We start from the raw sequence: 12,602 nt of genomic DNA, 5'->3' as shown, positions 1-12,602 counted from the left end.
CAACCATATGAAACGTAATGCCTGGCAACCATATGAAAGAGTATGCGGTTTCTAGTCTCATATTCATTGACAATGACTGTGACAAATATATCTTTGCCCATATACACCTACACGTCTCAAAGGCTTTTTCCTGTTTTTCCATCCTCCTAACTGAATGACTTTTTGTTTGTTTGTTTATTTATTTTATATAATATTGTCTTTACATTTTTACTGTTGCACAAGACATAATCTGAGCAGTGATGGGATGTTATGCTGGTTCCGGGTATTTGTTGTAGCGGTTTCTCTTTGAGCCATAGATCAGTGTTTATTCCATGTATAGGTGTTTTATCCATTGTGGATTCGATGAAGTATGGCTACATTTGCTAACAGTTATTGACAATAGTCCCATAAGCGGGGCTGCCCCCTCCCTGGGAATACCCTTGGTGAGTTGGTGAAGTCTAAAGTTGGAGACTCTCCTTGCATTGCTGTTAAAGCCATCTTGGGTTCTTTGATTTACGACTGGCACTTCCCTTATTATTGTTGTGGCTTTTATATTCACTCCTTCCGCTGGCTTTTGATTAGACTCGACGTTACAGAACTTACAACAAAGACTGATTTTTCTTTTACTAATTTATCACATTTACATACTATTTTTATTATTTTACATTAATGTTTTCATGAGGACGCTTGTTCCTTCCTTCTGACTTTGAGTCTTTATGCATTTTATGAGTTGAGTTCTTTATGTACATTTTAATATACAAAATCCTGGTACGTTTTTGGTTTTATATTGAAAAGATTTGTGGTTTCTGTAGTATTATATTTGTTTGACGTCGCTATGCCATTTTTGTTTTTGTGAGCACTTTAATGTCTTCATTAACGATCTTTTTATTTTTCCTGACAACAATTTTGTTTTTAGTTTCTCGTTTGTTATAGTTTGTTATATTGCTATAGCTATAGTATGATTGTTGTTGGTATAAAAAATGTTGTGTTATGATTGTGTGCAAGTTACAATTTTTTGGTATAATGTAAGTAATGAATGATGTAAAAAACCAAATTAAAAGCTCATGAAAATTTTCAAATTAAAACTCATAAAAAACTATTTACGTTCCACTATGGGTCAAGACCGCTTATCTGCATTAGCTTTAATTTCCATTGAAAATAAAATAAGTCGGTCCTTGGACTGTTCTGATTTAATTGATGAGTTTGCGTCTTTAAAAATCAGAAAGGTTAAGCTTTAAGTCAATGTAATCAATCCTCCTAAAATCTGCGAAAAAAATAAATGGTATCGCATTTTGAGTAGTCTCATAGTGCATCTTCATCCAAAATAAAAAAAATACTTAATGTACATTTAAAACCTATGTGCGTTTTTTGCTTCGTTACGTTCTAATAAATATCCAAAACACAATAGAACACAAGAATTAAAAACTCAACTAATATAATAGAAAACTTGCCTATGGCCTCGCATATGGTAAACCCGCCACTGTTCTATTAAAACTAATAATGTATGGTATCGTAACTATAATGATAATTGAAAAAAAACACACAAAAACAAAGCACTAAAGCTAATACAATAGCTATCAACTTAAAAAACCATGCAGCTTTTATTCCATAAAAGTTGCATGGCAGACGGATCTGAGGCATTATGATTAACAGGTAATCTAACAGGTGTTTAATAGAAAATAGGTTTTCTCATTTCCCGAACAAAATGTTTAACTTATTGGGATCTCGTAAAATCCTAAGATATGGTTTTTCTAATTTGGTGAGAAAAAGTGTGTAAGTTCAAACAAATACACAAAAAATGCGTTTTTCATAGTATTTCATTTTTTGGAAAAATATAAAGAAATCAAATAAAAAATAATTCATAGAAAATAGGACTCTCAAAACGAAACTATTATAAACTTTATTACCATTAAGTTTTATAAATATTAATATTTGAAACAATTTTTTAAAAAACGTAAATTGAAAGCGCCAAATCACTTTTCGGTGACCGAAATTTCGCAATAAAAGACTCTTGGTTAATGTCGGTGGGATAGTTAATAGAGCATTATATAGTTAGTCTAAATTATTTGTTGGGGAGAACGGGGTGAAATTGGACATTTGGTGAGACAAAACTTGGCAATTTCTCAGCAAATAACTTAATAATGCATAAAGTTTTTTTTTTATATCTGTGATATACAATAACTACTTCATATTAATGTGTTTTTTGAGTTTTAGAAAAATTTTTTTTCAAATTTTTTGTGAATATTTAAAAATCTAATAAGTTTCCTGAAATTTGATGACATCATCCATGTTAATTATTTATGTTTTGTTTGCGTATATATTTATGTTTAGGGTTTTTAATTAACCACTAATGTCAAATTTAACTGAAAAATATGGTTAGCAGGTGGTTAAGAGATCTATATAAAACAAATGTTTTCTCACACCTACTTGTGATGGGGTGACTACGGACTAGATTTTGGGCAAATTGGGTCACTGGTCAACTTCATCCCTTTTTAAATTTGCTATATTTTTACCTTTACAATTAACTCTTTTGTAAATAAGCAATTGAACAGAAAAATTCAATTTATGTTTATGATAAGATTTCATTGTTGTTGTTTTTTTAATTTAACTATTGTTTTTTTTTGACAGAAAAAAAAGAATTTAATTATATGGGATCTCTTTGTCTTAAAATTTTACTCTGATTATTAAACACATCATTTACAGTAAAAATTGTTTTATTGACAAACATTTTTAGCATATTTTATTAAAATTAAAATTATTTTGTTTGAGGTCTTTACTATATAAAATATATATAACTTTTTTTTTTTTTTTTTTTTTTTATTTTATTACAAAATAATAAATATTTACAATTTTTTCTTCAAAATTACATTAACGAAGGTTTTCTATTATAGTAGTTTTAAAATATAATTTTTTACAAATGTTCGTAAATATATACTTTTTTTAATTTTTATTTATTTTACTATATATTTTTTGTAATTTTGGTTTTGATTATTTTGTGTTTTTCGATTTTGTATTTTTTTGTATTTTTTGGTTTTGTATTTTTTTGTATTTTTTGTTTTTTTAATTTTTTGCTGTTGTGCTGAAAGAAACCGAGAGTTTAGATTAGGTTAAAAAAAGGAAAAATTTTAAAATAGGTTAAAGAAAGATTCATAAGGTAAAAGAAGGATTTATATCCAAAACAATTTAAAAAGAATTACAGGACTTTTACATAAACATTACGTTACGAACACTATAGATAAAAAATTATGTGTTAAAATAATATTTCATAAAATAAGGGTTGGCAGTGATTTGCTAATCATGTATAATAATTTTGTTGTATAACATAGAAAAAATTGAAAGAGGGAAAGAAATTTTTACTAAATATACAACGAGCCGTTGTTTTATTTTAGCTCATATGTTTAGTTTCAGACTTCCATTCTCTACTTGACAGAAAACATTTTTAATACAAAAATACTCACAGAAAATCTCCGCGGTGTTTCGACGGACATGATAATTATATTTTAAGGTAATAATAGTCTTGATGTTCCTGATTATTACCCTGATCACTGCAATTAGGTCAATTTTTTTGTTACTAAACATGTGGTGATGTTTAAAATACTCCCAATGTTTAACAGAAGGAGGACAGTAGGCAAAGATATGTTGTCCTCGATTTTACCACAAGTTTTGCATTTGTTATTTTTGACGATCTGCTGCCTTGTGCTTTTGGCTAGCAAGGCCATAGAAGGTAAACTGTTGTGTAAAAAGCGAAAGAGGATGTTTTGAGTTGGTCCGCATGCGTAGGAAGTAAAGTTTTTTTTCAAATTTGGTTCCACGGCATTGTTGTTTTTGTTGAACCGTTCCAGAAAGTTCGCTGGCACGACTGTCTTTTTGTTTTTTGCCACTTCTAGGTAAAAAATTTTGTTTGTTTTTAGGGGAATGTTAAAAAAGGACCCGTTTTTGTCTAATATTTCGGTTGTTGGTTTGTAGTACTGAGACGTTTTGTTGTCCCAGTGTTTTGGAAAATTCTTCTGCTTTAAAAAGATCCAGCTTTGGTTTTGGTTCGTAAACTTTATAAGTAAACTCGCCAACCAATACTTTGAAGTAGAAATAATCGTGTGCTTTATCCTCTTCGCATTCTTTTAGTTGAAAGAGTGTTTTGAGGCGAAGTGCAAGACTTTGCTCCTTCGGTGATAAAATTCCGAGACCCCCACTTTTGACGGGTAAAAAAGTGTCTCTCTTTTGACCTGATTGTAATTGGTCTTTTGCCACAGATTTTCGAAAGTGGCTCAGTGCAGACGTTCTATTGCCCATTCGGGAACGGGCAGCACGTTTGCCAGAAACCACACTTTTGACATTGCTAAAGTATTTATCAACATAGTCTTTCCCCTAAGTGACAAAGTACGTATTCCCAGAAACTTGAGTTTTTTCTTTATTTTGTTTAGAGTTACTAACCAGTTGAAATTGGTAGTATCGCTTAGTCTGGTGTAAAAAGTAACACCTAATATTTTGAAACCGATGTTGTTGTTCCACTATATGTCGTCCAATTCCCGGTACATTTTAGGATCAAAACCCCCAAGGGCAAGACCTTTGGTTTTTGAGGCATTGATCACTGAACCACTTGCTTTCTCAAACAGTTTTATTTTTTCAAAAAAAAAGCGGTTTCACGTCCCTAACAAAAAAGTTCGAATTGTCTGCGTACTGCTGTATTTTGTGGGGTTTAGGTGTACCTGGTAACGGGAAACCCTCTATTCTGCTGTCCGCTTTGATCACCAAAGCGAGAGCTTCGGCGACAAAAACATACAGCAAGAGAGAGAGGAACGCCTTGTCTGACTCCTCTTTCCGTAGAAAAGGAGACTGACAGGAAACCGCAATTCAGAAAGATGCCGAAACTTGAGTATAAGGTGTTGACAAAAGATGCAAAATTTTCTCCGAGATTGAATTTTCGGAGAATATGAAGCAGAAACGATCAACTTTATCAAACGCCTTTTCTTGATCTATTGACAAAATGAAACTAGGTAGATTTTTAAATTCCGCGTAATCTATAAGATCACGGACTAAATGTAAATTTGAGAATATTGTTCTACCTGGGATTCCGCAAGTTTGATTTGGTTCTATAATTTTCCCCATTACTTTTACAAGTCTTAGGGCCAGCGATTTTGTGATTCTTTTGTAATCAGCGCCGATTAAGGATATGGACCTCTAGTTTTTGCATTCGCTAAGATCTCCTTGTTTGGGAATTAGTGAAATAATTTATTTTTTCATAGAGTGGCTGGTGTTATTTTCTACGAAAAGTTTTTCGTAGGCAAGTTCTTCAAAATCTTTTTCTAAAGTGTGCCAAAAGGTTTTATATAATTCAACTGGAAGTCCGTCATAGCACGTTAATTTTCCGTTTTGAAATTTAAAAAGGGCTACTTTCAGTTTCGCACCGGTTAGGCGGGTATTTAAAAATTGATTTTCATCATCACTTAAACGTTTAGTGATGTGTGACAAGACATAGTTTTGGCTGTCTTTGCATAAACTAGTTTTGGTGTAAATTTTTTTATAATATGAAACTAGGGAGTTTAGTATTTCACCAGGTTCACTAGTCAATGTGCCGTCATTCTTGCGAATTTCGGTAATTGACTTGTTCCGCTGTTGAACTTTTTCCAAATTATGAAAAATTTTGAAGGTTTTTCTCTTTCTTCGATTCATTTTTGTTTCGTGCGAATAAACGCTCCGGGAAACTGGAGCAAGAAAAGAGCACCGCGGTTATCTTTGATGCTATCTAAATTCTGGTTAGCGTTTTGGCGCTCCCGTTGGATTTCGTTTTCAATCCTTTTGATGTTTTTTTTGTTTTTCGCACTTTCCTGTATCGATATGTGTTGTAATTCAGCCTTAACAAAAAGTTTCCAGTCGTCCCACCATTTTAAAATTGACGTAAAAGACCGTTTTTTAGTTTGCCAATTTTGAATTAAGAATTCAATTTTTTGTCTATGCACCTCTATTTCCAATAGGGAACAATTTAATTTCCAGTATCCTGGTCCCCTCCTAGTTTTACTAAAATTGACAGTTGTTGACACGAACTCGTTGGCGAGAATTTTGGTGTAGGTTGTTTTTTTGGCGACTTTATCAGGGCAGTAGATTCTGTCGAGTCTACATTTAACCGTCTGATTGCGCCATGTGAATTCTCGTTTGTTGGGAAACTTGTAGCGAAAAACATCAACTAGCTTATACTTACCTTGGAAGACCCCGAGTTCAGTAATGCCGTAGGTGTGATATTTAAAGTTGTTTGTGCCTTCTGTGTCAAGAGGCAGGCTTTCGACTATGTTGAAATCCCCTGCCAACAGGACGGGTAGTCCTGTGTCCTGCGAGATGTTTCCGAGGCCACCGAAACAAAGGCGCCTTTTTCTCTGCACATTAGGCGCGTAAATGTTCAGCACCTGCATTTCGTGTTCGTCAATTTTTATCATGACATTTAATACTCTTCCGTTATTGTCCCTTATTAGTTCGTTTAAAGAAACATTGGATTTAGAGAGAACTGCCACCCCACAACAGTTATGACTCGGACCGGAGTTCCAAATAGACTCGCCAGTTCATTCGTCACTCCACTGTTTAACAGTGGACGGTCCGGATTTTGTTACCTGAAGGAGGATAAGATCGAAGGTGGACTTTTTGAGAAACCTAAAAAAATTATCGCGTTTGTCTTGGTCGTTTAGACCGTTTATGTTGCACGTTAAAATATTAATAGCCATGATGAAGAGGATCAGGTTTCCTAATTTGAAAACTCGTGTAACTCGTGTACATGAATATAATAATTTTACAACCTGACATAAATAACACAAACATATAAACATTAGGGCAGGTCGAGTTACAACTTTTTTTCGATTTCAGTGTTTGGCATTATGGAGATAATTTCTAAACAGTCCAAAAACACATCCTGGAAAATTTTATGAAATTAAAATAGTTTCTTCATGAGCGATTTTAGCTTTGAAGTTGGGTCCTAAGGCTTTCCGCGCAACATTTACTGCGGCATTGTATTATAAATAAAAAGCAAAAGGACTGACAGTTACTTAGAAATAAAGAAAAACAAAATAAAGTACTCTAAGTCAAAAAAATATATTTTTTTTTTAAGTTAAAAATTCATACTTTAACAAAATTCTTTTGTAAATTCTGGTCCGGATTTAAAAAAAACGCAAATTTAAAATGTTGAAAATTTGTTTAATGGTTATATTAGGGGTCTAAAACTGTAATCTTGCGGCTCTTTTTTTAAAATTATTTAATGAATATTTATTTTAACTATTTAATGAAAAACCTCTCAACCTTAAATAGGTTGCCGACGCCTGGGTTATATAATAGAATATTTGTAAAATAGAAAACTATCTTAATTATTTCAGATAAGTTATATTTATCCAATAAGTTAAATTTTAATAACGATTATTAAAAACCTTTGAAATAACTGTCAAAATTTTAAATTATATAAAAGATTCCATAAAAAAAATTGCATTCAGCTCTTTTTATTTATTAAGAACCACGCGAGGTAATGACTAACTCAAAAATTATTATACATTTTTATTAAAGTTTAATTTTACATGTACAAGTAGCAATAAATTAGTTTTTAAATTAACAAAAAATATCTTCATGTCTCACCGTAATAACGTTTAGACATAAAACTCTTTCTATGCTTTTTGCTTAGAATTTTTGCTAATATATGCTTATGACGTGCTTCCTTTCCAAAAACAGTACGAGAAGCCATGGAAACAAGTTGTACAGATCTCTCAACACTCTGTGAATGTGAAGAAAGACCTGGGAGTTCAATTTTTTCTCCAGATAATAACTTTTCTACTATCTCTTCATCAGTAATATCTTGAGTTGTTGCTGGTTCATCTATTTCTTCATCAAAAATGTTTATGAGCTCATACCATATATGAGCATCAATGTTAACTTCTGGAATTTTATTAATTCTGTTTATAACTTGGCCATCTTTTTTACGATTTCTAATATCAAGTAATCTCTGCATTGCTATTGATCTTATATATATTTCCTCTGACTTTAACATACAAAATATTCTCAAAATATTCTCAGAAAGTAGGCAAAAAGTATTGAACCTTAAGTTTGCTAAGCAAATATCTTGCACCTCTTTTCCTTGGAGCTTGACTTGGTTAATCATAAAATATATAATTGATGGAGCTTCGTGTAACTTATTGCTCTTTTTATGGAGGAACCATGTAGGAACATAGACTTGGACAATATAGGTTACCAAAATAATTAATTTAGAATCAGGAACTAGTACTCGGACATATAAAGACATCAACCGTATTGCCAATGTTAACCAACGAGAATGATTAAGGGGACCAATTTTCCAACTTGAATATTTAACACTCATATTTCCAGTGGCAATTGCAATGTAATATTCATATAAAAGCCTCTGGTCACTATTAAAATCATCTAAAATTTCTTTTTCTAAAACAATAATTGGAGACTTAATAACACCAAAATTAACAACTAAATTAAGCTCATTATTGATATTTGCCATTTTACCTAAAGGTCCAGCAAAATGATTTGGTGAATTAGTTACTCCATCAATATTTTTAAACAAAGATCTAAAGGGAAGCTTATTCTGATGAAGATTGCAACCTATAGTCTGAAGTTTTCGTCCTAGTTTTTTCTCTAACTCCACAACCATTCCTGCTTTATGACCTGTGTTTGTGGAAGTATTGTCTGCCAAAACTGCTTTTAGAGTGTTTAAAGAATCATACTCTTCAAGAACTTCGTATAGGCACTGAGCTTGCTTTTTTCTGTTGCTCCAACAATAGGTAAAACTTTGTGAGTAAGATACTCCCCACTGTAAAGGTTAGGGAGAAGTTCTTTAGTCACAGTCATGTGATGTTCTTTCTCTGTTGATCTCTTTAACACAACCTCACCATCTTCTCTTTTTATTTCTCTTATAACTAAAGTTTCATTATCAATTTTACCATCAACACCAAGGCAAACAAACTCTCTGTTATTTTCAAAGGATTTCAAGTCTGACAATACTTTAACTGACTTTTTTTGTCTGTCTATTTTGGATTTGTCTAAAACTAAACTTGATATAATTGCTGGATCATTAAACAGTCCTGATAGATCGAGCAAAAGAGCATTCCCTAATGCAGCTCCAATCGAACTTCCTATATCGTTTCTGATCAACTCAATAGCAAACTTTGGAAACTTCCAAAGATTGTAAATTCCTGATGGACTTCTTGCAGGCTCCCATATCTAAAAGAAAAGCTATAAAGTTAATTAACAAAAAAATTTTATATAAAAAAGTGATATGTTAAAAAAAAGAAAGTAAATTTAAAAAATGTAACAATGAACTAAATTTCGATTTATTAGTTAATTACCTCACTTGAGCTAGAAATAACAGATTCTGAATCAGATTCTGATAATACTATTTCTGGAAGTAAATTAAATGTTTCTTGTTGTAATGATTGTTCCATATTTTAATGTTCAGTTTTATGTTTCTTTAAAGATCATTTTCTAGACCTTTCACAATCAACTGAGCCAAGTTGAAATGATCCTTTAGGACCTGACTTATCTCTCTGGTTTTTTAAATATAACCTTTCTTCTACAGGAACCTAAATATTATTTGATAATATTGAGAAATTGCATATGAATTTTATAGTATTAAACTTTATCACTCTAGTAATATACTTGTGTTCATTTTATTTTAAAAAAACTTTTATTTTATTTATCTATTATTAAAAAATAACATAGTACTTCTTTATCTGGACTACATGTGCATAAAATATGAGTATTAGGACAATTATCTTGACTACATTTGATATTTTTATCATTACAAAGTACAACTTTAAGGTCACATGTGCAGGAACTGATATCAAAAAGCCTATCCAATTTTTTAGAAGTGTTTTTTTCTGTTAATACTTTGCATTTTCTTAGGTTAATTAACCTGGATATGTTTAGAAGTACTCCAACTTTTTTTTCGACACAATATGTGGACATTAATGGTAGCCGAGTGTTAACTTTTTTTCAAATCATGATTACTTTTTCAGCTATCAGTTTTACAATTACGCTAAAGCAATAACTTGGATAAGTATTGTTAAGAAAATAAAAATCTTGAATAATCTGTCTGTTTGTGGGTGGTTCTGTATTTGCAAGAGGGTTAGGACTTCCACCAAACTTGCTTTTTGTGCAATTTCGTGTTTTACGCTTGTTTGAAAACATTATTTTTCGTCCATAAAACTTTCTTTTTCCCACACAATTATAACATTTGTTTATTTTGCGTTAGTGCGGCAATCTTTAATTTGTATAAAAATGTAAGTGATAAAGACGGCGTTGCAAAAAAATTTTTAATTAAATATACCAATATTTAAAATCATTTTAGCTCAACTTAAACTTCATTAAAACAAAAAAAATTTTACCAAGCACATTTTTTTCACCTATTAATCAAATCTCTTTATTACCAAACCCCTGATTCCAAAATCGACCTGCCCTAATAAACATTAACCTTATAGCACGAGTTTTCGTTTGAACTGACGTAATACGAACAATAGGACGTACTGGACCATAACATTTCACAAAAAAAGCGCGAACTACAACAATTCGAATTACGACAGCTTAAGCGTTTATTCAAAAATGTGACACGCATAATATTGAAGAAGTTAAAAATAGAACGGAAAAAAAGAATTTTTGTGGAAAGAAAAAGAAATAAGAGTTTAGAACAAATAAATTCGAAATAATAGTCTGATTTGAGAACAAAGCTAAAAAAACGAGATAAAAGGAAAAAAATAAGAAAGAGAAAAAATCTAACGATTTCTTTTCCGCACCAATTAGGCTATCGTATTTTTATCTATTACTAGCAAATCAATTTCGTCTTCACACGACATTTCCGACATTAAATAAACATTCCACTCAAACAAAATAGACGTAACAAAAATTATCTTTAATGAAACAATAAACAGCAAAAAAAACCACAAGTATGACTAAAAAGTTTAGATGTGTATTTTTCCGTGATTACTATAAACTTTTTTTATTTATTTCTTTTATTTCAAAATAGTAAATATTACAATTATAAAATTATTAAAAATAAAAATACAAAAAAATAAAAAAACTAAAAAACACAAAAAAATAAAAATACAAAAAACAAACAAAAATTAAAAAAATGTATATATATATATATATAAAAACACGACTTTATTTTTAAAATATGGCATATAAACTCAAGAATATTTGAGAATAGATCAAAGTAAATAAAATGAAAAAAAGCCTGTTTTTTTCTTTTGTTTCTTATAATATAAAGTGTAATATAAAAGTGTTCATGAAATATTTATAAATGGAAAAATATATAAAGTTAAACGATTTGTAAACTTATTGTAAATATGCGTATTTATTATGAAGAGATAGTAAAGACATTTGTAAATATGTATTATTTTGTAATAAAAAAAAAAAAAAAAATATTACAATTTTTTCTTTATAATTACATTATCTCAGGTATTATAGTTTTATAATATATAGTTATTACAAATGTTCGTAAATATATACATTTTTCAATTTTTATTTTATTATATATTTTTTGTATTTTTTGTTTTTTATTTTTTTGTGTTTTTTGATTTTATATATTTTTGTGTTTTTTGGTTTTATATTTATTTGTATTTTTTGTTTTTTATTGTTTTGCCGTTGTGCGGAGAGAAATCGAGAGTTTAGATTAGATTAAAAAAAAGAAGAAATTCTTAAATAGGTTTAAGAAAGATTCATAGGGAAAAAAAGATTTATATCAAAACAAATTAAAAGGAATTACAGGACTTTTACACAGAACATTTCGTTACGAACACTATTGATAAACACTTAGGTGTTTTAATAATATTTCATAAAATAAGGGCTGGCAGTGATTAATCTAATCATATATAATCATAATTTTGTTGTATAACATAGAAAAAAGATGCAGAGGGAAAGAAATCTTTATTAAACATACAACGAGCCGTTGTTTTGTTTTAGCTCATTTGTTTTAGTTGCAGACTTCCATTCTATACTTGACAGAAAATATTTTTAATACAGAAATACTCACATAAAATGCCCGTGGTGTTTACGGACATAATAATTATATTTTAAGGTAACAATATTCCTGATGTTTCTGATTATTACCCTGATCACTGCAATTGGGTTTATTTTTTCGTTACTATACATGTGGTGGCATCTACTGTTCCATATTGCATTCATGATGGTTTGAGTGAGTGTCAACAGCAGCTGCGAAGTGGGGTTTTTCTCCGATAAATTCACTGTTTCAATCGAGAAAACCGAATTTATCGGAGAAAAATTGTTTAGGGATATCAAGGAGTTATATACGTGTTTAAAATACTCCCAAATTTCAACAGAAGGAGGACAGTAGGCAAAGATATGTTGTCCTCAATTTTACCACAAGTTTTGCATATGTTATTTTTGACAATCTGTTGCCTTGTACTTTTGGCTAGCAATGCCGCAGAAGGTAAACTGTTGTGTTAAAAACGAAAGAGGATGTTTTGAGTCGGTCCGCATGCGTGGGAGGTGAAGTTTTTTTTCATGGGAGGTGAAGTTTTTCTTTTTTTTTTTTTGAAATTTTATAAAATTTTTTTGTTAATATTTGTAGTTTTAATTTAATGTTATACCTGTTTTTTTATCTTAGTTTAAAGCTTATG

At 30.5% G+C, this 12,602-nt stretch overlaps 1 protein-coding gene across 1 annotated transcript; it reads right to left on the bottom strand.

Annotated features, from left to right (window-relative positions):
- Nucleotides 1-8,679: 8,679 nt before the first annotated feature.
- Nucleotides 8,680-9,410, bottom strand: LOC136074086 (uncharacterized). Its single transcript, XM_065786386.1, has 2 exons — nt 9,315-9,410; nt 8,680-9,189 (listed from the first exon to the last, which is right to left on the bottom strand). Exons 1-2 carry the CDS (start codon nt 9,408-9,410, stop codon nt 8,680-8,682), a joined length of 606 nt encoding a protein of 201 aa, XP_065642458.1.
- Between the last annotated feature and the right edge of the window lie 3,192 nt (nt 9,411-12,602).

Source organism: Hydra vulgaris, chromosome 01, assembly GCF_038396675.1.
Source record: "Hydra vulgaris chromosome 01, alternate assembly HydraT2T_AEP".
Classification (NCBI taxonomy): Eukaryota; Metazoa; Cnidaria; class Hydrozoa; order Anthoathecata; family Hydridae; genus Hydra; species Hydra vulgaris.
The sequence above is the reverse complement of the archived record's forward strand: the minus strand, read 5'-3'. Positions and strand labels throughout refer to the sequence as shown.